At 43.7% G+C, this 26579-nt stretch overlaps 3 protein-coding genes across 3 annotated transcripts; 1 reads left to right on the top strand and 2 right to left on the bottom strand.

Moving 5' to 3' along the window:
* Positions 1-3530: 3530 nt before the first annotated feature.
* On the bottom strand, positions 3531-11328 carry LOC147208019 (ephrin-B2a-like). The gene is made up of 5 exons (XM_086107768.1): positions 10882-11328; positions 9555-9838; positions 7527-7619; positions 6428-6541; positions 3531-4311 (listed from the first exon to the last, which is right to left on the bottom strand). The coding sequence occupies exons 1-5, from the start codon at positions 10992-10994 to the stop codon at positions 3923-3925; spliced, it is 993 nt and encodes a 330-aa protein (XP_085963894.1). The 5' UTR covers positions 10995-11328; the 3' UTR covers positions 3531-3922.
* A 5504-nt stretch (positions 11329-16832) lies between these two features.
* Positions 16833-23496, top strand: LOC147208020 (C3a anaphylatoxin chemotactic receptor). Its single transcript, XM_086107765.1, has 3 exons — positions 16833-16911; positions 17613-17745; positions 21049-23496. The coding sequence occupies exons 2-3, from the start codon at positions 17620-17622 to the stop codon at positions 21988-21990; spliced, it is 1068 nt and encodes a 355-aa protein (XP_085963891.1). The 5' UTR covers positions 16833-16911; positions 17613-17619; the 3' UTR covers positions 21991-23496.
* cenpq (centromere protein Q) lies at positions 23119-25902 on the bottom strand. The gene is made up of 8 exons (XM_086107769.1): positions 25667-25902; positions 25516-25582; positions 25178-25277; positions 24720-24788; positions 24416-24545; positions 24106-24225; positions 23740-23814; positions 23119-23469 (listed from the first exon to the last, which is right to left on the bottom strand). Exons 1-8 carry the CDS (start codon positions 25760-25762, stop codon positions 23350-23352), a joined length of 777 nt encoding a protein of 258 aa, XP_085963895.1. The 5' UTR covers positions 25763-25902; the 3' UTR covers positions 23119-23349.
* Positions 25903-26579: the final 677 nt, after the last annotated feature.

Raw genomic sequence — 26579 nt, forward strand, 5'->3', positions numbered from 1 at the left:
CGTCCAGCAGAGGGAACTAACAAACTAAATATTGGACTGTAATGTTCTCAACTGGCAGAGGAAGCGGCCCCCGACTAGTACACGCCATACCAGTTGTGGGAAGTAACTTTTTTTTCTTCAAGACTTTTCACACTTGCACTTCGGGCTCCCGACATTTGAATGCGGAATTATGCACCGTCTACTTATAACTAAGCTCGTTGCTTCCCCCCCCCCCCCCCCAACCTCCACGGGTAACAAAACCAAGTGAAAAAGATGTCACAGGAAAGCCGACTAACTGCAGTTGAAATCTTGATCGGGTGCTTGAGATATTTTAGGACCTTCAAAGGCTGATGAAACAAGCACATGGAAGGACCATGAAGGGAACACGAAGGAGGGCAGCATAAGACAAGAGAGATATTCCATCGATGGCCTTCCTTATTTCAGAGAAATGTTTGCTGTTGGCTGCTCCGAAAAAAGATTTATGGCGAATGTGTGTCGTCATCTGCCCGCCTAAAAATTCTCGGTCTACTCAGACAAAAACGCATACGGGTCAGGTGCATTTTGGAGGAATCATTGTCATTCGCTAAATGAGTTGAAAGAAAGCTGTTTTAAAAAAAGGAGCTACAGTATTTTTTTCAGCTTTGCCCAGTGTTTTGTTTCTTTTGCTTCTCAGTACAAGCACGATACAAGTTGATAAAAGAAAGAAACTATTTTGAAGCAGAGTGCTGTTTTTTATTTATTTGTTTTTTGCGCAAGTGTCTGCACTTCTACACAAGTACAGAGTGTGAGTGTTTTAGCCACATCTGCTTTTCACTCGACAAAACGGTCTTCCCCTGTTGCTAGTTTCTCAACTGAGGTCACGCCCCCCCCCCCCTGCCTCCACCCCAAGCCAACCACCAACCCCCCACCCCCGACTCCCCACACAAAGCCACTCGTTGGACCAGCTCTTCCGCATGGAAGTGAGATGGGGGTGGGGGCGTCAGGCAGCTCTGAGACTTGGGGTCAGATAAAAGCATACGGCCAGTCTTAGAAGAGCCCTCCCCTCCTCTTCAATCAGTACAAACAATACTTGCACTGATCGAAATGGGTTTGGAGCAATTTTTGAAGAAAGAGCATTTCAGCCTTTTTTTTTTTTTTTTTCCAGTGAATAAAAACAAACTAGTCACGCAAGTTCATTTGTGCAAGACGATTCAAAGCGCACGTCACAGTGACATTCAAGCCTTGACTTGAGACGCATCCCCTCTGCCCGTTTCTGGGCCTTCTTTCGAAACGGCCTAGCACGGTTAAGCTCCTCCCACATCAGGGGCCGTAAACCCGGGGGGTCCCTGTTTTGTTTTTCCTATAGAGGCCCAACTGGCCATTGTCTCCTCGTGACCCCGGGGTCAACTGAACTCACCTCGACTGACCACGGCCTATTCAGCTGTGAAACTCACCAAAAAAAAAAACCACCTCACAAGAATCACTCATCTGCAAACACTTCTATCTCCCTCTTGTGAAGACACCCAAGTTGGGAGTGACAAGACAGAGATTTGAACAATTTTAGTCAAGATTTTTGTGTTTTCCAAGAAACGTAATTGGTGCTTATGTTGGTCCATTGATGTTGGTCTCACTGCAGTATAAAAGTAGGACAGTCCAACTTTCAAGCGCCACCTTGCCAGAAGGGAGCGAGCTACACGCCGCTACGTTAACTAAAATGTATCTCCACTGACAGGTCGTTATATTAAAAAATAATGATAATAACTGCATTTATCTTGTGTCGCAACACAAAGCCAAAGTAGACCTGCAATCGCGGCAATCATCAAAGTATGTGAACGAGCGTCCCCGGTGACTGAAAGGCTCATGGAAGCTGACAGGTTGAAAATGCGTCGCATGACGTGGCTGAGGGAGCATGAAACGTGTTCATCCATGGATGGCATGCATGTTGCCACAGGAGACACAGGGAGACAATGAGCCGCACTCTGTAATTTTTTTTCTTTTTTGGTGACAATAATTAAAGATGGATGGATGAGAACATTGTGATGCCACAGCGAGTAAAATCAATTTCTTAAAAAAAAAAAAATTAGGTGTTTTGAGTACCGTTACATTTCAGTCACTTTCAAGTTACTAAAAATGTTTTGGGGACAAGGGTATTTCCTGCAAGAATGATACATTTTCATAATGTCCGTCACCATCATCATTAAAAAAAAAAAAAAAAAGAATCCAAATCAGAAATCTTGTTCCATCCCAGAGTGAGTTCAAGATGATTTTAAAAAATAATAGTGCCACCGCTTCATTTTAAATGTAAAGCGATTCTAATTACGGGCAGACTGCGTAAATGATGGTGAAGGGAAACCTTCACCATCATATCTCATTCATATCATGATCTACTGGATGCATGGATGGTAAATATTTGACTATACGAGGGACCCTTCCCCACACTAATCTGTTCAGCCCAACGTGCAGAGAGAAGCTCGCAGCATGATGCTATTGAGGGCAGACTGACATTCAATGGCCCTTGCACATCATTAGAAGTCGAATAAAAATACATGCACCCTGAGCAATGTCACACGTCTAATCGCACCCGGAGGAAAGCACAAAAAAGCATTTATTTTGTCTTTTTAAAGGATTGCTCTTCACCTAACGGGCAACATTGCTCCTTTAACTACCTACTGTTTGTCAAATAAGCTGTCATTTGATACACACACACACACACACGCACACACACGCACACACACACACACACACACAATGTCACCATTTGTTGTGTGTGATTCAAGCATCAATATTTTTGTGTTTATTGCTTTTGCTTCTTAGATCATGCAAATCGGTCTTGATCAAAATTCTTTTGGTGTTTCAGGTTAAAAAATAATTTTGATTGATTCTACCACAGAGGTGTCAAGCATACGGCCCGCGGGCCGGAACCGGCCCCCAAGGAGTTTGATCAGGCCCGCAGGATCATTTAAAAATGAAAAAAAATGCATAAAAGACACGGAATGAATATTTTTAATAAGATGCAGTTGGTCGATTATCCGCTAGAGGGCACACTATTTTCTCTTTAGTTTGTAAAGTGTAGGCAGGGATTAAATTTTGATTTTGTATGCACATGTGTAAATGGTTTAAAAAAATCATTTCTTTATAAATCTTGTTTCATCTTAAAATGCATGACTACATTTTTCAATACCAATTACTTGCTAAAGCTTTGTGCCTTTGTACAATCAGTGGGATCAGTTGCGATGCATACACAGGTATGTGAATGATAAAAGTAAATTGTACATTTTTCTAAGGAAATCTAATGTGTTTCATGAAATGTTTGGTAAAAGATATGTTCATTAAATTTCAATATTTTCCTCATGTTCTTGTGCTTCACTATACCAAAACAAAGGAAAGACATGATATGTTGGTTATTTTTAGCAGAGTATGGTATCATTTGAATGGTCCGGCCCGAGGCCGTGTGCGGCCCGCAATGTGAAATGAATTTGACACCCCTGTTCTACCAAATCCTAAATAAATGTAATGGAAAGGCACACTGACTGCAAATTATGTCAACATTGTTGAAAACTTGGATACAAACCACAAATTAACATTTTTATTTCACCTAATACAGTTTTTGTACCATTTTTAAAGTTCTAGAAACGAAATATGAAGGTGCTTGAAGCAGTGGCAAGTGTTTCAACAATTTGGGGTACAGTATTTGTAATAAAAAATAAATAAATACGTTGAAAACACACTGTACATATTTACGAAAGATACAAGATGACGTTGAGACCAGAAGACTTAAAAACAGTTTCAATTAGAAATTAGAATTGGGAAATCATTTATTTACAAAGTCTGTGTAATCGATAACCGATTCGTCTTTCCAAAAACAAAACCAAAAAAAAAAAAAGATTCATGATAGGAAGCCGGTTTTGGTCCAATTCGTCCTCATAGCGAATAACGTCATTAGCGAGGAAAAAAATGGCAAAAGTTAGACTTTGTAGTAAATGTTGGTGGGACTCTGCGGCGTAATCTCCTTCACGATGTAAACGGGGGCTCCGTATTCGCCGCTCAAACGCTCAAAATGTCGACAGAGTCTGCTGTCGGACGCCTGCGGAGGAAAGACGATCTCGCTGCGGTCCGAGCCAACGTTGTCGCTGCTGATGCTGTCCCGCTTTGGCACGGCTAAAGTGTTGAGCGACACAGACGCAGACCGCTGCCTATCTGGGACGCAGCGACGGCACTTGCACAGCACGGCCGACGGGATGGCGATGAGGAGGAGGAGGAGGATCACACAGGCCGAGACAACCCAGATCAACAGTCCTGGCGGTGAGCCACCACCGCCACCGGGGTTGAGCTGCCCTGCTTCTGAGCCCGCGTCTGTCACGGGCAACGGGACACAGAGAGGGGAGCAGAAACGCAGATGAAAGAGTGAATCGGACTGAGCGACGGGGACGTCTGCGATTGTTGTGACGTGCGAACATGCGATTTCACTGGGAAAACTGCAGCCCGAAGGCATTGATCAAGGGGCTGGACTGAGGACGCGCACGCACGCCGACTGGTCTTTGCAACCCGAGGCCTTCCACTTGAAGAAACACATCAATACAAAGCGTTAAAGTCGAAACAAAACAAAGGCGGCGGAGAAAGACGGCAGGGGCGAACAACTTGTCGCGCCGCTCACGTTTTTGTTCAAAAGTCATTTTGGTCGGCGTCGCTTCACGAGCGGGAGGTGTCAACGAAATACGCCAAAAATGTTTGGACTGCTCTCCATTACAACTACAGAAGCTATCCAGTAGAATAACTTACAGACACTTTCCATCATATTTTATAGTGCGCCTGGGGGCAAACATTTTGTCGTGACTGAAACAAGATTTTCTTTGTCTGTTTGCGTTTCCGGGGCCTGAAATCACAAAAATTTGAAAATGTTTCACATCGGCGCTAAATACTGCCTGTGAAAATGGAAAACATGTCAGCCCCGCAGTATGAGTTCAGTCTGGGCATGCACAAAACAACAATGGCGGAGCACAGCAATATTGCTGGGCTTGTGCTGCTCCGGATAATGAGTTTCATCACACCTCTCCGCTGCTATTCACATTCCTTACACACTTCTCGTTCTAAAGTCACACATACGTTGACATTTTTGTATGGGGGGGGGGGGGGGGCGTGAAGACAAGCAGCCGCGACACATACGCTACTTTTTTCACATTATCAAGTCCTGGCATTCTGTATATATTTTATAATATTTTCCGAAGGGTAAAAGGAAGGCGTTTAGGGATTCTTGAGCTCTTTATCTGATCTTAAACAGTCATTTAAGCAGCCAGAACATCTGTGCTGCAGTTTCATTCCATAGTGTAGTACCCACTCAGCTTAGGATCCAATGACCGTACAGTACTTGCTATGTAAGGCGCTTCGGCCAAAGCGGAATACGAGCGTTCTAATTAAGTAAACATTGCCGGTGCTCAATGGTCAAGTAGATTCCTGATCTGCAAATTTTCGCTAATCTTTTGTTGGAACAGCTCCTGTTTAGGACTAATTCGGCATCGGATTTTGGCCAACAGCCACATTCCAGTGTTGTTCGTTATCATGACTCACACTCACGAACATCATCGGCGTGGCCTTCAGGGACAACTGGGGCGCAAATATGTTGCCATGGAAAACCACGCAGCCTTCCATTTTCTATCTGCAGTTTTCCCATTCAGAGTCTCAGACAGCTGGAGCCGATCCCCGCTTACGAAAAGCTTGGGTTGGTTGCCGGTCATTCACAGAGTACATATCGAGACAGACATCCCTTTCCCACCTCCATTCAGACCACATTGAGTGAGAACTCACTCCACGCTGTCTGTGGAAAACCAGCGAATGGCACCAAATGGAACTGAGCCATTACTGTGCAGTGGAAAACGGAAATTAATGGGCCAGTTTAATCATTTCAGTAATTCAAGAAGTTAGACTAATTGTGGTCATCATCCTTAAAATTCCCAATCCCTTCCTTAACTCTACCTAAGGAATATTTCAAAACATGATTTCAAGTAGTCCAGTTGTGAGCCCTGGTCTAGCATGAGGCACTGTTTAAACCTGCACAGAGGCAGGCAAGACTGGCTTTTGATATTTTTGCAGATGCACGCAGCATGGCGCAGTTGAATTTTTTTTTTTTTTGCGCCGTTGTGGGTGTGAACACAGCCGACTTGATTCCTCGACACTTGAAGCTCCTTCTCTTATTCTCGTTGAAATCAACATTCGAGATGTGACATCGTGAAAGGAGGAACTGCTGAGACAAAGTATGTTTTGAAGGAATTGCAAGCAGACCGCCACGGGCGAATGATGTCAAGTTGGCCAGCGCAATTACACATCATCTTTACATCCGTGTTGCTTTTTTTTTTTTTTTTTTCTAAATTGAGGATATTTTCCAAACGCATTTCACAGGTTTGGAGGTCGGGAGAGGGGTGCAAAAAATGTTCTAATGAGCTGCATTTTACTGTCAGTGAAATATTGAACTTGCCAGTTTTGTTCTTGATATCATGCTCTTCAGCTGCATCCTTTGTTTTCGGTTGTAGTTCTGTCGGTGAAAATCTGGTCGGCGATTCCTGAAGTGTTAATCGAGGATCTGAAGAACCTGCAACGAAAGCAATTGAACACATTAAGAAACGGAAACATCCACTCTTCTCAACGCGCAAGGTGAAATCTGTCGATGTGCCTTTGATTTCTTTCTCCCAAATATTACTTTGGGTTTTTTCAGTAATTCTGAGCTAAAATGATTTTTTTTTGTGCTCATATATTCTATCTCACACTGCATTCACTCTATCAATAATGTATAGCTGCTAACTTAATTGAAAGTTCAATTCCAAGGCAAAGGCACAAATCTTACTTTTCTAAAGATGATGTGTTGAATGTCAACGACTCCCATTAATGCCATTAATATATGCGCACGTTTAACTAAATCCTTTCAGTGGTTACTGGTTTCTGTTGCTGTTAAAATGTTTGCTTGTGCAATGGCGTTTTCCAAAGGCAACATGAAAGCAACCCCCGTATTTGCAAGATCAGTTGACAAACACACAAAATGCTGAATTTCCATGTTGAAGTCCCACTCTTCAATTATTCATGTGAAGCATACTGCAAAACTGCACTTTGGGCCATCAACAAATTCAGAACTTCCAAGCATTTAGTTGCGCACACATAGTGGACTGTCCGATATTTCCAAACGCTCTCAAATACAGCATCGCACTTAGGAAAAAATGTGCAATCACTACCATATTTATGTTTGACACCCATCATGTTCATATGATGTGTGTGTTTATTTTAGCATCTCACTAAGATAAGCGTCTTCTGTGCATGATTAGTCAACATTGAGAGAGAAAATTGAAGAGTGACTGCCATCTAAATGATCGCACGCGAGTCGGTACTGATGGCGTGTAGCCGTTGGAGGTTTGAAGTAAGGATGGCAGATTATTGACGACAGCAGATTATCCGACACTTTAGGAGGCGGTGACATCATTATTTTGCTTGTGGAAGCTAACACTTCATCTGTATGCATACTGAACATCTCTCTGTCTCGTGTTAAGTTGTGATGCTTCCAAACATATTCATCCACAAGGTCTTACTTTGCCCGACTCTTAGCACCATCTTCATGGATTTGGTCCTGCACACTCCTCCATTGGTGTTATCCAGACCTTGCAGAGAGCCTGTAGACGTGGCTGATGCAGAGAGCAAGCGAGCATCGTTAGTCCAACCGAAGCTATTGTCAAAGACGATGATCACACAGGCGGTAGTTGCGAAATGTTGCATCACTTTTGGGAAGGAAAATGCAGACGTGCACACAAACTGCAGCAAGACACCTGAAGCAAATACTGTCACCCTTCCTATTACGTATACATCAGAAGCAATTGGTCAGTTGTTTGATGCTTGGTTTTGATTGACAAGTTTCAAAATTGGACAATATGTTTGTGACTGTCGTTGCAGTTCATGGTCCTTTAGAACAGCACCGCTTGCTTTATGAGAGGTGTTTCTTGAAGATTGTTCCTCTCAACAAGCTACACAAGGAAACCAAACCGCCAAGAATCGAATAGATGATGAGAAATCTCCGCATGACTGCATTAGCACACAGGATAGTAATCAAAACCCAGTTATTCCATTTCTAAGAATCGTTTTGTTTGCTTGCTTGACAATTCAGTTGATCAACTTCTCTTATGTCGCAAATGAGTGATGACGTTTATGGTACGCTATAAACCATGGTCGAGTGGTTAGCGCGTAGATCTCACAGTGCAGAGGCACTGGGTTCAATTCCAGCACCGGCCTTCCTGTGTGGAGTTTGCACATTCTCCCCGTGCCTGTGCGGGTTTTCTCTGGGTACTCCTGTTTCCTCCCACATTCCAAAAACATGCATGGGACTCCAAATTGTCCCTAGGTGTGAGCGCAAATGGTTGATGATCTATGTGTGCCCTGCGATTGGCTGGCAACCAGTTCAGGGTGTCCCCCGCCTACTGCCCAAAGACGGCTGGGATAGGCTCCAGCACACCCTGCGATCCTTGTGAGAATAAAGCGGATCAGAAAATGGATGGATGGATGGATGGACATAAACCATCTACTGTACAATATCCATCATTTATAACGTTATTTTAGATGTCATTGTTACATCAAATAGTAGCCATTACTGCATATACTTTCTTCATTGTGGCTACTACTGGAACAGTCTATTTAATTGGAAACCTTGCAAGCTACCAACCTAGCTAGCATCTTCCTGCATCTAGCTAAGTAGCGAGGGGTCGTCCATCTGCATGGTGAGCTAGCTAGATAGCTAGCAGCTACATTCTTAGTATCTATCTATCTAATCTGATCTCTGCACAACACGGAGAAGGCGATTTAAAGATCTCAACCAACCAAAACCCTGGAAGCTGTAGCATTTTTGATTAAATAAATGATCTTCATAAATTATTTAGCAAATAAAATTTTTATTGGACAGTTGATGGCTGAGCTAAATAAACTTTCAGCTCCAGATGCAAAAGGATTATTGAATAAAGTTAATACATGTGCCTTTGCCGTATAAAGAAGGAAATCTACACCAAGAACTCTGTGTCACCCCAGTCGCAAGCAAACACCCGCGCCTCCACACAAAGACGAACACACTTGTTAGGAGCATTTAGGTCAGATAACAACATCGCACGGGCAACGCTCCACGTTGCCATGAAAGCTCGCGTCAAATCTGCCTGATGCTGTAAAAGCCTCATGTGATTTGGGGCATGTAAGCCCTCAGAATGGGCACTGTCCTGCCAGAGCCGACCGAGTGTGCTGTCAGAGCGCCGCGAGGCGGGGGAGGCTGTGCGCTCACACTTGTTCACGATCTCATGCATCGCTTGGCGCTAAGATGCGCTGCTTCGACTGACAGCAGTCCGATAACGAGGCCACGGCGACTCTCACGCCAGCTGACAAATTGAGAGTGGGGGTGGAGATGGGAGGGGCAACAAGGATGATGGCCTCTTGCTGGATCAGGATGGGTGGGTGATTGTGCGGAGGTCTATGGGGGATGCTGCTACGTAAAAACACCTGTAGGACCCAAGCAGGTTGTTGCTCTCATCTGACGATGCTCACCTACTCCCAAAGAAGGCGAATTACACAGCGAGAAATGAACTTACAAGTGATGTAGTAATCCTTCCCCTTGAGGAACTCCAGCCCCCACAAGTTGGGGCTGAACTCCTGGAACTTGAACGTGAACTTGACATCCCGGTGTGGCTTGTCGCAGTTCAGCAGGGGGGTGTTCGTCTTGTCTATAGTGCAGCTCTCCATCTGACTTCGGGAGACCAAGTAGATTCGGTAGAATTCTTCCTTTTCGCCCTTGGCGGCATCCGCCCTTGGACAGACGATGTCCATCTTGTCCCCAATCTGAGGGGAGAGGACCAGACCTTGACCTGGAGTGAAGCTGTGAAGAACGACAATACGCAGTCAACAATGACCTGAAGAAAATACATTTTGTTCATTTCCTCCAAAGGAGCTGTCATTTCGAATGTTCTTATCTTGGATGTCCTTCATCAGTATGGCCTCAAATCACAGATCGAGGAGAGCAAGAGCTCAGTTTGCTGACCTCAACGGACCGCACCGGATTGAAGGTCAACACCCACTGCAGGTGAGCATCGTGACACCAAAACTGCTGCTGCGGCACCGTTTCTGAGCACCAGTTACTGTCGCTGCCTTGCTTGCAAGTCGTTTTAGGAGACTCGTGCCCTTGTGTGATGAAAAGCCCACATTAAAAAGGAATTATTTCCTATCAAAACATGTGTGTCCCACTTATTTGCACCATTGATGTTAAGACTTTGCACAAGCTCCTTTGGCCAAAAAAAGGGCATCCACTTTTCTCTGAGATTTTTTCCAAAGATGGGAGAATACCGAAAGAAGAATCTTCAACCATTCGTCTTTGCACAATCTCTCTAAATCAGCGGTGTCAAAGTGCGGTCCTACAGAGCCCCTATCCAGCCTGTTCTAGATGTCTCCCTCTTCCGACACAGCTGAGTGAAACAATCAGCTCATCAGCAAGCTTGATAGAAAGCTGATCACAATCCCGATCATTTTGATCTGGTGCTTTGGAGGACGGAGACATCTAAAGCAGGCGACCCGGGTCCTCTCTTCTGCCCTCTCCTCTTGAGCTGACTCCACAGGTCTTCAAGGGGTGGTTGGGACTGAGATGGCCACGGGAGCAGCTTGAGCCCGGTGAACCAATTTCTACCATTTTCAGTATGATATAAAAGTTTCGTTTTGTGTGAAGGCTTCTAACACGTCTTAACCAGGGGGGGCAGCAATTATGCAGGTGTCCACTTTGATTAAAACAATGAAAACACAAAGCCTTAAACTATGCACCAAAAAACATTCATTTAAATCATGTGCAAATCCTTTCATGAACGCACGAATAGTAAATCCATCGCCGTCGTGCAAAGATGACCATCATAACAAATACAAGAAAGTACCCACTTTGTGTTGCCGCTGCTCCAGAGGATGGAGTCCAGAGTGATGGCCCGACATGAGCTCATGAGGAAGGCCAGCAGGATGACGGCACCGTGGCTCCACGTGATTCTTCTACCCATCACGGGACAAAACCCACGCCCGGGCTGGCTACCATAACACGCGGCGGGGGCAGGTCAACGTGCGTTGGCCGTGCGCTTGCGGCGCCGTCAGGTGCATCCTGCGGCGAGATGCCCCATTAAGTTGCAGCCGCAAGTTCATGAAGCCTTCCACGTTGGGAGTAATTGGCGAGGAAAAGGTCCGGCGTGACCGCATTCGCCCAGCGAGGAATGAGAAATTGTGTGCTGTGGAGCAGCTCAGCCATCAGCTGAGCGGCCGGCCCGCCCCTTTGCCGGCTCGTGCGTGCGGGGGCCACCCGGGTTGGTTGGCGCATTTTAGACACGCTCGCATCACATTGGATCCTTGGAAATGGTACGGGACCCAGTTTTGATCATTCATAATTTAATTAAGTCTGCAGCTGTCAAGATTCATGGACTGCAAAATGATTGCATGGCAGAATAATCATGTTTCATTGCAGATTGTTTCTTTGAGTCGTGCGCTTTGCATCAGCTTGTTAAGATCCAGTACACGCATCACACTGCGGTGTTTCTCATCCTTTTTTGAGCCAAAGCACACAGTGTACATATTCACATGAGAAGAAATTCACACCGCATCACAAAAAAAAGTCACAAAGTACTGTGAGCATACTGTATAGGATTGATGATCTCATCTCACACACTGAATGACTCATTGATTCAATATATAGAACGTGTATGAAATACTCTAATAGATGTTCAACTGCTCTGAAGATAAAGTCTAAAATGAATGGTTTCTTACAGTCGACATCAATCACAAGCATTACTTTCACTCCACGGCAAGCAAACAACGTGACTGAGAAGTCATTCTTGAACATACCACCCGCAGTCATGGTTTCATGAAATCAAACACACACGAGCGACGGTTTTGCGGACACACGCATAATACAATCAGGAACAGACCTGAGTAAAAAACATTTAGAACTGTTAAGAACTAAGAGATTTTTGTCTTTTGAGATATCATTCCTCAGTCGTGGCGATGAGCTCCGATGATCTTGCACGGCTGCTCCCAAAGTGAAGCTAATGCTAACAATGGCAGGTGTCCGATGAAATCAACCCCTATCACGATTAGCATTAACTTCATTCTGGGACTTTTGTGATCATCACCCACGTGCCCGACTCGCTTTTGGTGGAATGCTGAAAGAGATCATTTTGAACAGTCAACGTTGAGTTGCTAAAAAAAAAGATACCAAACTCTGCGACAGCATCAAACAATTCAACATTGTACTCTGTTGTTTCAATGTCGGCGCTGTTACGAACTAAAATATGACGAGAAAGCCGAGAGATGTTTTGGAATGGCTGGTGCGTGTTAGGTATTCACTGACCTGTCTTGATGGAGCCTGACTTGCTCTTTCCCCAACGGGTGCGAGTTGACTGCGTCTCTTCCCTCTGCCCTGAGAGCAGCGCATCTGAACGTGAGTGTCTTTTAAACATTAGTACGTGACTCATGTGAAACCCCCTTTGAAAGAGTATCAAGAGAATCACATATCAAAACTTTGTTGCCAATGGCCATGTGTCGTGTATGTAAATGCTGCCTACAGAGGTGATGTGTTTTCATTTCTTGAATCTTACCAGGTTATTTACAGTTATGCTGGGAACACGAAGAAAATACGGTAGATCAGTAATGCACTTATGTAATTAGGTCATGAAGCATTTGGGAAAATGGGTGCACAATTTTTTTTAACTCCTTAGTTAGATGGGCACCTTGCCCTTTGTGTGGAGTCTTTAATGGTCTCCCGTGGGTTTTGATCCCTGCTCCTGCCCGACCTTTGATTTGATAAACACTCATGTCTAATGCAGTGATTCCCAACTCCCGTGGAAAATGGTTCAATTTCACTTTGGTCCAAATATTATTATGCAATTACTACATATACGGTATCTCTGTTCATCTAACTGTGCCTGTGACATACTATATATAATGACAGACAGAACAAATAACTGCTCTTCCACTAGATGGCGGAAGGTAAAATTAATCTGTGCCTCATAATGCTCATTATGTTCCCATTCGTACAACACAATAAAAACATATTTGGAGTCATCTAATACTTTATGCTTTGAGTGTGCAAGGGTTTCTTTTATTGTAAAATAGATGCCTAGGCTCAATAAAGTATTGGAAATACTCGTCTAATGCTAGCATCAGACTGCCATTTACCGTCAACCGTTCAAGGGACAGAAATCAAAATATCACACGATCTGGAGAGCAAATTCAAAGGTTACTGCTCTGTTTATTTTTATCAAATCAATCATCTGACAAACTGCACTACACCCACAAACTTCGCCCTTTCTGATGCGTTCAATGACTAGCATGTTAGCATGTTAACATCAGCCTACGCTGTGTAGAATAAAAAATCACGACTGCGAGCATGACGTTAGCATGTTAGCATGCTAAATTCAGCCTTCGCCGTGTAGCGTTAAGTACCACAACTGCGAGCATGACGGGCAATTGACTCTTAAGGTGTTTTGGCACAACAACAGCTACTCTGGCTTCATGTAAAACATCTTTCCATCCAATTTAAGATGGCGCTTTTGCCAGCCAGAACAGATGTAGTAGCATTGTGCTAATTACGTAACGGTTTGCCTCTCTGGACAAGAAAAAGCAATGTTTATAAATCCCGCATCGGCGAATCTAAAATAATGTGTGGGGACAATGACTTCGGCGTGCACACAAAGCTAAACTCTCCACACTTACACATTTAATTGTGTCAGGTGCTGAGATGAATTGAACCAAAAATGTCAGTTACGGGAGTGTCCCATCATGGGGATTTTGAGAGCCACTCTTTTCCACTAAATGACTGTGAGTGAGTGCTCCATCCTCATTAAGCCTTCTCACCCGGGTCAGCGCTGTGCACCGTTTGCATGTGATCACCCAACGACCAAGACATAGCGATATGATTCAGAGAACACAAGGTGCGTCCCCGTCGACTCTCACAAGCATGAAATGGTTGTCCACATGCAAACCGTCCAATTGCATCCTTCGTAGAAACAGACAGCATGCCGGCGATTGCAACAGACAGCATGCCGGCGATTGCATCAGGAAAGCAAATGTGAAAGGAGTAGTAGTTGACTGGCTGGCATGAGGGGGTGGGGGAAGAGTCGACAAATCAAGGGGGGGCCCCTGCGATGTGGAAATTCACCACGGAGGTTTGATCACTGAGCAAAATTTTTGCTCTTTCTTTTGCTTTTCTAAACTCTTTGCATGAATCACTCAGTGTTATTTCCCCCCCCCCCACCACCCCCCAACGTGGGCTACATAGATGACGTTACACCGTTTTCCGTCATCTGTGTTTTCAGCAAAAGCCTCAAAAGACATCCAGCTGATTTAATACGATAACATTTCACCTGCTCTCTTTGAGACACGTGTGGCGTCTGAAGGGGGACGATCAGCATTTGCTTTCTTCTCATCAAGACATGATTATTATATTCAAGGAACAGAAATCAAAATATCACGCTATCTGGAGAGCAAATTCAAAAGTTGCATTTACCACAGAAAGTCCAGAAAGTGCATCATTTCACCAGGAGAAATAGATTCGACTCACACCATGAGCCCCAAAGTGCAGCAACGCAGCGCCGTCTTTCATTCTGTAACATCAAAACATTTGGTTTCCCCGATTTGAACCCTGCATCTAAAATTAGCAGATTTAAAGGAAGCGTGGGTGGTCTTAAGAGGGGAAAAGAGTCAAGCTGCTCACGATTCAGTTCCACAAATTAAAGATATTTTCTGTGTTTGGTCAATCCATCAAGTTGGCAGCTGTATTCCTGGTGATTACACATCTTAAAATAAATAAGGAAAGGTTTCCCCCCCCCCCCCCCCGAGCAAGTTTAAGTTGTCATATCGGCAAACAAGAGACACAAACAAGTCAGTGGCATGTTATAGCCTACAACTACATAAACTATGTTGATTCGGTTATTTAAAAACATTTTCAGTGACACTTTTTATGAGTATCAACAAAGCTCAAATATTTTTGGGACATTTTGTTCCTGTAAAGCTCATACTTTTGGGAATTTTTAACCAAAAATTTCTAACCAAACCATATGACATAAAATACTGGGAGGACAAATACAAATAAATAAAAAAAGATTTCATCGATATATGTGATTGAAAAGTGTCTTTCAAGTTTCCAAATATTAAAAATAAAATCCAATAAAATGTATCAGCAAAAGAACGGAGATTGAGCGTTGATTGAGCTTGTGCAAACACACAATAAAGTTAAACTGATCTGAATTATATCTTTTTTTTTCCAATACTGCTCTCATGAATAAGTTTGCCCGATCCTGTTATCTGAATTCGGTGCATTTTTACTTTTACTTTTTATTCGTCATAATGATGGTCGAGGCCCCAGAAAGCCGGCAGGCGGGAAAAGCAAGGTGGACTAAACAAAATGTATGAACAAAACACTGGAAAAACCGAATCGAAAGCATTAACAAAGTCTTGAAAAGATCAAAATTCAAAGTAACAAAACATCAGTAACTGAATCACAACTATGAGAAACAAAACATGACTTGAACAGAACCAAGACAACAGGACACTAACACGACGAAGACCGACAGAACCCAGGAAACTAAATCCAAGCAAACTGACGAGACAACAAGGAACACCTGGACAAGATGGTTGACAACAGGTGTGTACAAAAACAAACGAGGAAACAAAACCAAGTTTGAGACACCCTCATTTACATGTTAACATTGTTATCTGAAATGCAGTGGCGATAAAAGGACTAATTACTCAAATAAGGAACGAACATCGATTGCTATTGTGTTGAGCTGTGAAAAAAAGAAAACAATATGCAGTTTCAAATTCAAGGATGCAATACGAATACATGCTATTATTATTGTTATTAATATTATTATTATTAGTAGTAGTAGTAGTAGTAGTAATAGTATTTATATTATTAAACTGTTACACGTGTACTTTTCACATTTCAAATTTGCAGTCATAACGTCACCCACCTTCTCTTTTTCATGGGCCACACATGAAAAAAAACGGAATAGTGGCGACATCTACAGGAGAGCGTTGGCTATTGCAGATGAACCCATTCCAATTTTCTTTCTGATTCTGAAAGTGGAACTATCTGCTGTTTAGAAGATGACACAACTCGTTTTACTTCATTTGATCGTGTTTTTAATATTGTATAAATTCTATTGAGAATTACAGAGTGATTTGGAAAATCCCTAAAAGTTGGAACATTGGGAATTTACATCATCCGGACAGTATCTAAATGGCTGTGAACGATGCGGAATAACTCACCAAAATAAAAGCACACACAAATAATCCAAAAGACTGTGAGAGGAAAATGTCCGGGAGCAAACAATGGTCTTCAAACTTTCTAAAACAGAAATCTATGCGTCAGGATGGTTTATTCGTCTGAGATTCGAAAATACAAATAATTAGAGATTTGACTACATTGCTATCAACAGCGTTCGCTTTTTTTTTTTTTTTTTTAGAATAGCAAAGTGCTTTTATTGTCATCTAAAGAACGCGATCTCGCTGGCATTCAACGCAATGTGGACTGATCACATATTCCTGGAAAAATGTAAAAACAAATGCATGTGTCATTTTAGTTGTGACATAAAAAAATGTCAACGAAATCCTGGACAAGCTTAAACGAATCTTGGGAGATTTTGCAAATTCGGTTGCAACTTTGAAATGTTTGCAGTCTTTTTTTTTTTAAAGTGCATTCCGTGCAACTTTACCAAATGAGCATGTCTACCATGTTGGGGAGAAGAAAAAAAAATCTGATTGTGGAATACATGTAGCGGCGTTCATAGGAGGATGCCTGTGAAGCAATCGCACACAGGAAAGAAAGGTGGGTCAGAGAGGGAAAGAGAGCGAGAGCGAGAATTTTAATCGCAGCACGGCTCTCCTTCTTTTTCTGTCTCTCGCTGGATCTCGCACACCAAAAAGCAGGTAAGGCACACATTTTTCATTTGCACATTTCGGTTTGGATCGTCGCTGACTTTCTGAGGTCACGCAATAATTTGGCTTTATGTACCCCTGAACAAATTCACCGCATGCTGTCAAGGAAATGCCAATGACTTGGTGTTCATATTTTATAGAGCAAAGTAGGTGTGACTTCATGTATTCTGTTCCCTTGCCCAAATGACTCAAAAACAGGCGGGGTGTAGGCGCATGTTTGAAGAAGAGGCCCCCAAGGCAGCTTTGGCTCCAAGAAATCACACATTCTTGACTCTTTAGTCATGACTTTGTACTAGAACATCGAGCGCGGTGCACAACACATAAACGTTGACTGAATCTGAACGTGTCAACAAACTAGCCGCTGCATAAGCACCCTTACATGATGGGAAGCTCGAGATGTAGTTAGGCGGCACGCGGATGGCGGCATGCAAGAAAATCGGTTCCGAATAACGCCAAGCCTAAAAAGTACATGCTTTGAGATTTGAGACACGATGCAGTCCCTTTTGCAAACCAACAGAAGTTTGCGGTAAATACATATGGGCGAGGGGGTGATGTGGAAATCTTCGGAAAGTTGCACAAGAAACGCCCGCTCGTATGCAATCGTGCATTTTGTTCACGTTACATGGCAAGTGAGTTTTGTGAACAAGATGAATCAAGCACATTCAAGATGACGCACTTTGTCACTGTTTCAGCATCAGGATGCCCTCAATGGCTGCCATGAATGAAACACAAAAGGTGGAAAAACTTGCAAACAGCCCGAGCAGCTTTTGGCAGGCAGAGGCAGTCCGAGGAGTCCAGATTACGGCGACCCTGCTCATTTTCCTGGTGGGTGAAGGATCCCCTTTATTCATAAATATCTCCTCTGTGTCTGCAGGATGGGCCAGAGTGTGTTTTTAGTTTTTTTTTTTTTAAAGAAATACGATATGGATATGGAAGTCGTTGCTTTCGGGGCAACACGGCAGCCAGGTGGTGTGCCTCGACAGTTCCGAGGTCCCAATCTTGCTTGGGTTCCTAACGAGGTCAACTAAAGAAATAACTAAAACCAAAATAAATATCTTGGTACCCGAGTGAAATAAAAAATTAAAATGCTTTTTAAAAAATGAAGACTGGCCAGTACATCTGATGTTTACAAAAGGAACTATAATTACAGCAAGAAATAGCTGCCATTTTAAATGGGTTTATTTTGATATTGCTTTACATCTATACAGAAGAAAGCAAGGCTAACCAGTTGAATTATAGTTTGCTTTTGTGTTTTCTTTTTTTTTTTTTTACTTGCACACAACAGACACTCCATATATTCCAAAAAACTAAAACTAATACTAAAACTAATCAAACCAAATGTAAAATGAAACATTTTCAATAAAATAAAGACCAATAACAATTTGAACCAAAAAAAAAAACTCACTCTTAAAAACAAATAAAAAATGAACTGAATTGAAAGAACAAAAGTCCAAACCAAATAGAAGGTAACTGTCATGAAAAATCCACAACGCTTCCAACCCCGGTTCCCAGCATCGGCAGGAGCTTTTGAAAAGACAATCCTTGTCATTCACGAATGAAGCGATTTCTTTGGAGCTGTTCGCCGCTTCAGAATATCCTACACGTATGCCATTGTGAGGTCCAACTGCGGAAGAGTGTTTTGAGCATCGGCATCGCAGGAAAGTCGGGAGCTTTGCAGATTCTCCGCGTGCTCGTGTGGGTTTTCTCAGCGTACTCCAGAAAAACAAGAGTCGTAACATGAAGCAATACAAAACAATAAAACTCGTCCTCCCAAACTGGGATAAAAGACCAAGACGAAAAGTGCATTTGAGGACTTAAAAACAGGACATGAACCGACCTGTCGAGTGTGCAGAGGCAGCGCCGGCCTGGCACATTTTAGTTGAGGTGGCCCGCTAAAGCAAATCGTGTTGACATCAAGGATCGGTTCTTTTCATTTGGAAAGGAAATCTTCCTTTTTTTTTAAAATTTACTTTTGACTGATATAAGCATTTGTTTATATATATAAATATATATATCTATATATTTTATGTATATATATTTTTTTTTTTTGCTTTGCTTGTGACCATCTTTAACGCAACTTTCCAAAATGTCTTGGTAGGATTAAGGAATTGAGATTTGGAGGAGGAAACTCGGGCGGGTGGCATACAACAACATTTCAATGAAGGTGTAGTGTCATTGTTGAAAACAAATCAAGGACCGTATGACCCCAAATTTCGATTTTAAAATGATGCGACTGGCCTATAAATCGCTGAACGGTGTAAGTCAGGGTGTCCAACTCTAATCCTATTGGAACATAAACCCAGCAGGTCTCGGAGGTCTGCAAACTTGGGCCACTTCATGGAACCCACAGTTCAAAGCAAACACGGTGAAGCGGCATCTAGCTGTTATGCTGATCACAAATGGAATAAGATGCCAATACAAGTGAACTCAGCTCCACATTAAAATGTCTTTAAATCCCAGTTCAAAATGTTTCCCCTACCTATGATTGAGGGATATTAAAAATCTTTTTCTCTAAAATGTTGCACTTGCGCCGTACGTCCTTTGAGTAATTTTCACAAGTTAAGTTTTATGTCTGTAGATGGCTGCGTCTTGACCCGCATATCGTATTTTTGAGTCAAGTCAAGTCAAGTCAACAGTATTTATAGAGCACTTTCAAACAGCCATCGCTGCATACAAAGTGCTGTACATGGAGCAATTTAACATGCACAATAAACAGTAAGACAAATCGGTAATAAAGGCGGTAGAAAGCACCAAACAGTAAAACCAAGAACAAATCTAAGTCATGCTGAGTCGAATGCCAAAGAATACAAGTGAGTTTTGAGGAGGGTTTTGAAGATGGGCAGCGAGGAGGCTTGCCGAATGTTCAGTGGGAGGTCATTCCAGAGAGAGGGACCAGCAACAGAAAAGGCTCCATCCCCTCTGAGCCTCAGTTTAGTTCTTGGTACTTCTAATAAAGTCTGGTCCACAGACCTGAGGCGCCGGGCAGGTGTGTAGGGGCGGATGAGCTCAGAGAGGTAAGGTGGCGCGAGATTATTCAGAGATTTGAAAACAAATAAGAGGATCTTGAAAATAACTCTAAAATGAATGGGGAGCCAGTGAAGGGATGCCAGAGTAGGAGTTATGTGCTCCCTCTTACGAGTACCAGTCAAGAGGCGAGCGGCGGCATTCTGGACCAGCTGAAGGCGCTTAATGGAGGACTGGCTGACTCCAAAGTAAAGGGCATTGCAGTAATCGAGCCGGGATGTGACAAAGGCATGAATTACCATCTCAAAGTGTTCATGTGAGAGGAGAGGTTTTATTTTGGCCAGCTGTCTAAGGTGAAAGAAGCTGGATTTAACAACGGCACCAATTTGCCGATCGAGTTTGAAATCACTGTCCAGTTTAAGGCCCAAGTTTGAGACTGTTGACTTAAGATAAGGAGACAGGGGGCCCAAGTCTACAGGATGGAATGTACAAGGGCCACTGGGACCAAACAATATCACCTCTGTCTTCTTTTCATTGAATCTCAAGAAATTTTGTGCCATCCAGGTTTTGATTTCTTCCAGACAGGATAGGAGTGGCCTTAATGAGAAGGCGTCTTTCTTGCTCAGTGGGACATAGATCTGGCAGTCATCTGCATAGCAGTGGAAGGGAATACCATGTTTCCTTAAGATGGAACCCAATGGGAGCAGATACAGCGAGAACAGCAGAGGCCCCAGAATTGAGCCCTGTGGAACACCACATGACAGGGGAGCAGTGCGTGACTCAGAGCAGCCAAGGCTGACACAGAAGGTTCTGTCAGCTAAATAGGACCTAAACCACTCAAGAGCACTGCCGCCAATGCCCACCAAGTGCTGCAAACGAGACAGCAGAATACTGTGATCCACTGTATCAAATGCTGCAGTTAAGTCCAATAAAACTAGACACACGTGGTCTCCAGAGTCATTTGCCAGGAGGATGTCATTAGAAACGCGTAACAGGGCTGACTCCGTGCTATGCATCGTCTTGAAACCTGACTGGAAGACCTCCAAGATGTTATGTTCATCCAAGAAAATTTTCAACTGCATGTGCACGACTTTTTCCAGAATTTTGGAAATTGAGACCGCTTGACGACTTGTCTTTACTTTTGTGGGGTTTTTGTCCCAATAGGTGGGCGTACCTTTAAACGTGCTGGTGGTTTGGGCGCTCGGACAACGGCAACGCCGTCTCATCCGCAGAGGCAGCAAGGAAGAGACTCGCGCCGCCAGCAGTTTCCGAACCTACGTCCTCAACCTGGCGCTGGCGGACTTGGTGCTGATCCTGCGGACGCCCCTCATGTTGGGATACCTGGCTCACAACAACAGTTGGCCGTTCGGTTTGGCCTTGTGCCGGCTGGTCATGTTCCTGCGAGGCTTGGGTCTGTACATGTCGGCCTTCCTGGTGTGCGCCGTGGCCCTGGAGCGATGCCTTTGTCTCCTGAAGCCCGTGTGGGCTCGCTTGCGGCGCCCCGCCTGGGCCGTTCCTTTGGCCTGCGGCTTGTCCTGGCTGCTGGCCACCATCCTGTCCGCCCCTTACCTGCACAGCGCCGTCCTCAAAGAAATCAACAGCACGTACCAGTGCCTCGAGAGTGGCAAGTTTGACACGGGGCTGTTCGTCACCGAGACGGTGGCAGGTTTCATCTTGCCCCTGCTGGTGTTTTTGGGAAGCAATTTGGCCATCCTGCTGACGATTCGGCAATCCGTGCCCGTTAGCCCGACCGTTTCCTCCCCGTCGGCTTCACGCAGGATGTCCAGGATGTACCAGGTGCTCTTTTTGACCATGCTGCTCTTTCTCATCTGCTGGGTGCCCTACTTTGTGTGCCGATTCCTGCGGGCCCTGGCCGAAGGACAACCGGATGCGGCCGCACTTTATACAAGCGCATCTTACGGAACGTACATCTCTCTGTACCTCGTGTACACCAAGAGCGCCCTCAACCCCGTCCTCTACGTATTCGCCGCCCGAGGCCTCGGCCGTGCCGTCCGAGCTTCGGTCACCTCCACCATCGAACGACTCTTTAACGATGACTCCACAGAGTCCATTCGCAAAAGATCACTCAAAAACTCGCAGATTTAGCAAGCGGACACAAAGCAAACGCAACTCACGCTATTTGTTTCATTGATCGGAAACGATCCGGTCACAATGTGATATTGACTGTTTCTCAGCACCTGGCTCAATTCAATTCACGTTAAAAGGTTCGAGTGGGGACCGAGACGCATCTAGGTGAGGTCGGTCTTGTTGGTAATTGCACTACTGTTTACAAATATCACATTCATTGTCATTTACTGGGCAGGGATGGCAATGGCTAGTGATGAAAAAAAGCGGAAAGGGGCGTGGCCTGGACGGGGCGACCAATCATAACAAGTAAGACATCATACATGTCCAATCGCAGGGCTGTTTACAATCTGAAGATGGAAAGACTGATCGGGAGAGCTTGTGAAAACTCGACGATAAGGTACCTGACCCCCCCCTAAAATTTTCTCAACGGATTTAGAGTATTCACAAAAATGATCAATTTAAGAAATAAAACGGCGGATTTCCGCGTATCCGCGGAAAATTGCCATCCCTGACTGGGGGAAAAAAAGATAAGGCTGTCATTTTTTCTACCCAGTGCAAAGTGGTCCCTTGAATAAAAGTTGCCATTCAAGGACGGCACAAAATGCCGAAGAAGAAACCAACATTAAGTGCGAACGGATTTTGTTTTGGGGGTTTTCCACAAAAATAAACTCAACGTTTTAACATTGTTGAGCTACTATGCTTGCTATCACATAATATCAGAGTGTGGCTGCGGGTTGCCCATCTCTGAACTCGACCATATAGATGCTAGTGTTGGGACACATCTTGCCATTGATTGAATGCCGCATTGATTCCCCCTGAATCTGTTTCATCTCCATATTTTTCCAACTCGGTGGGAAGACCCTTTTGTGTTGGAGCATGACAATCAAGTTCCGCAAACCACGGTTTGATGAGTGTGCTGCGGACGAAATTGAGAGTCCTGCCCTCAAGACAACTTTGGGGTGAACTGAACTTAATATTGGGAGTCAAAATCAGTAACGTCTGACCTCAAAGATGGTCTTCTGGATCAATCAGACAAAACTTCCACACATGAACACATAAAACATCCACGCCGGATGGAGTTGATGTGTAAAAATGTGGAGATGTGGCACATAATATAATGTACTAAAGATTGGGAGCTTCTCAATATTTGGTGCGGGGAATACTTTTATTCTTGCAAATGTAGACTTTGTAGAATTCTACACGTCGTTTTAAAAAAAGTGTCTCCGAGTACACAATTACTGCAGCTCTTCCAAAATACATCTGCAATGCTACACCACACTTCTGTACACATCTTGAAACTTTCTTTACAAAAATCAACAAGAAGCAACAGTGAACAATTGAAATTGACAAAAGCTGGTCTACATGTTGTTGGCGTGCTTATGTAAGTTGGGTGCTTGGCTTTTTTTTTTTTCCTGTTTCTGACTTCTGCAAGATTGCTTCCAGCTTGCGCGAGACGGTCTCACAATCTTTGTCTGGGACCTGTTTTCTCAAAAGAGCCTGAGGAAAAATAAACATTTGAAAGCACAGAGGAAGTATTTTTTAGCCTGTTTTTTTGCTTTGTTTTGTTTTTCAAGTGGCAGAAGTGGGTTTTACCCAATAGTCTTAGTCAAGTTACTCCATCAATGCAATTTAGAACTTCTTCTAGGAAGGAAATGCAACTCAGCCATTTTAACCGCATTTTTCCGGAGAGCGAGTGGTTTAACAATGAAAACAGCTATGATGCAACACGTTGATGCGATTGCAAAAGTGTGCGCCATTCATGCTCACCTCTAAGGTCGTTTCATCTGTCCGAGGCGGGTAAGAAGGGAGGGCGAGGACCGCTTGCTCGCTTCTCTGCAAGATCTGACAGGACGAGACCACGCGTCATACACAGCGGCACAACGCTGCCCATCTCTGCGCAGATCCTTTATTTACGTTTGCTATGCCAGGTCACTGTACACGGCGAGAAGTATTCATCGCCTCTGCTCACCACTTTTTGATGCACCTTTGGCTGCAATTACAGCTTCAGATGCGTTTGAATGTGACGCCGCGTTTGGGCCGTTTTGCCCATTCCCTCAGTATCTTTTCACTTTTCACTTGAGTTGGATACGTTTTCGTTCCATAATTCAGAAGATGCAGCTTGATGTCTTTCACCTCCTTAGCGCTCTCCTCCTCCTCTTCCAGTCGTTCTCGAAGAGAACTGCATGCACGCTCCAAAGAGAACATCTGCTCTTCGGTGCTCTCCAGCGCGCTGACCACAGCCTTCAGGTCTTCCTGGAAACACAAAATATTTCAGCCTGGCACAAGCGCACATGGCAAATGAGCGTGTCTCTTCCAAATATACGCATCTGATAAGATTGTATTTGTGATATCGATCAACTGCATGGCATGAGCAGCCGACAGCTTGGACACCGAAGGCAGTGAAATCTGAAGCGGCATCTTATCCGCCGTCGGAAACGCTCACCTCCAGGGAAGTCAGAGTTTGCGTTGCGGCCTCATGCTTCCTGCTCTCCTGCCGGTGGCGCTGCCACGACTGCCATAACTCGTCGTGCTTCTGCACTGGAACTTGAAGCTCTGCGCAGTGACTTAAGAACCTAAAAAGGGGATTTCGTGTCAGACCTGGCCTTGATGGAGTTATGACAGTGGCTCGCTTCTGGCCCAATTAATTGGCAGGAATGTATTATTTTAAGGTAATTCCTGAACGATTTTTCTGCTTACCCCACATAGCTTGAGAGGGTTTGTACAAATCTTACCAAAGTATGGCTCACCTTTTTTTCACAATATTTAGATGTTCCTGGCTCTCCTTCTTTTCTGTTCGTCTCAAACCAAGAGTTGTCCTGAAAATAATGTAAAGAGTCTCGTTGCACTTACATTTTCTTATTTAGGGTGTCCTAAAAGTTTCCATACAGAAGATTTTTTTTCCCCCCTTCAAGCCATTTTAATTTATATAATATACTTCACAGTAGTACCAAGCTACAACTAGAGTCATTGTGCAAGCTTAACTTTCCCTAACTTTATGCCGGTCGATCACAGCAGGATCCTCTTTTCAAGATGCCTATGATGTTTGAAGGACACGCCCTGAAAAAATGTCGCCGGGGTGGGGTGCTGTGGATGGGCGGGTATGTGGATTAGGGGTGAACTTGAAAATGTTTCAAACAATAAGTATGGAAATTTACGGGACACCCTGTATAACTGTAAAATTGCCCCAAAACAGAGCCAAACTCACAATATTGCTATATTCATCACATTCTCCAGTGCAATGATGGAGGATCTCTGGATCTGCTTGAGGTTTTTCGAAACTTTGACTTTGGGGGCAGTTTCGGAAGCTGTCCAGAAGATGCAAGAAGGAGACAAGACAGGCACGTAAGACACACTCACAAGACTGTAACATGCTGTAGCTCTCAAGGACCAAATAAGTAGTTGGTGATGGGACATTGTGATTTTCTAGGACTGTTGTAGAAGTAATCACTTGAAACTGTTTACAATCGTGCCTACAATGCATTAGTGGTCACCTATAGATAAATGCTAGGTTAGTGTGCTCTGAAAAGAACACGATATTCAGACCTTTTCTTTTCTTTGGCGAGCTGCGTCTTTTGGTCGCGCCATTGTTGTCGCCAGCGGGCGGCGAATCCTAAAAAGAAATATAATAAGGCTGTCAGAGAAGCGACAGCCGGTGTCGACATGACATGAAGCGGAAACGTTACTTTTGTCTTACCGGGTGATCGGTTGCTGGGTGAGTCTTCTTTTTAGACTTGTTTTTCAAGCGGGGTATTTTTGATGCTTCCCGATTAGAACCACGCAAAGGCTTCATTTCTAATAGCGATGATGTCCGTAATAGTTCCAAATATAGGGTCACTTGTAGCGTTACAAATCACAATAAACCGTTTGATTATTCACAACATTCAAAATGCCGTGGGCGCTTATTTACAACACACCATTTTCCGCGCCAGGGTTTTATCCATTCATATGCAAATGCGCATGCGTATATTTTTTGATCTTCCCCTCATTTGATCTTCTCAGGTACAAATCGCTTTCTAGCCAACACGCCTTTATCGTTACGATTGACACAAAACATGCAATTCCCTTTAGATGTGTTACTTAACAATGCAACCAAGTCACTCAGAATCGTCCCATTATTGTCCCTTGCAAAGGAGACGGAGTTGTATCGCTACCTGTGAGTCAAAATTTGGGACATACATTTTCAGACGTACGCAACATCATGGCCAACATTAAATGGAAGACCGTTGTTGGCCTGTTTAAAAAACACAAGTTACATTAGTAAAAAGGTTTAAGATTCTTGTAAGCTACTGTAAATTATACGCAGTTTAAACATAACACTGACCTTAAAAATAAGAACCGAGCAAAACTATAGTGTCCCACTAGAGAGAGTCCTCGTACCACTAGTTCACTTTAGTTCAAGGCTTGGCAATTGATGAAATGGATTGTTTAAAATAAAGATATTTACTTGTATTAAAATTGGTATCTGACTGTAAGTATACACATTTCAATTGTGGGATAACTACTGGGAATTTTTGTAACCTGTATTACATACTACTGCACGTACTGCACAATTAAAAAGACTCAGGACATGCTACTCGATAAATACTGTGATAGAGCCTGTGCAAAGA

The sequence above is a fragment of the Hippocampus guttulatus genome, chromosome 3 (assembly GCF_054856545.1).
Source record: "Hippocampus guttulatus isolate MCC_2025c chromosome 3, RoL_Hgut_1.0, whole genome shotgun sequence".
NCBI lineage: Eukaryota > Metazoa > Chordata > Actinopteri > Syngnathiformes > Syngnathidae > Hippocampus > Hippocampus guttulatus.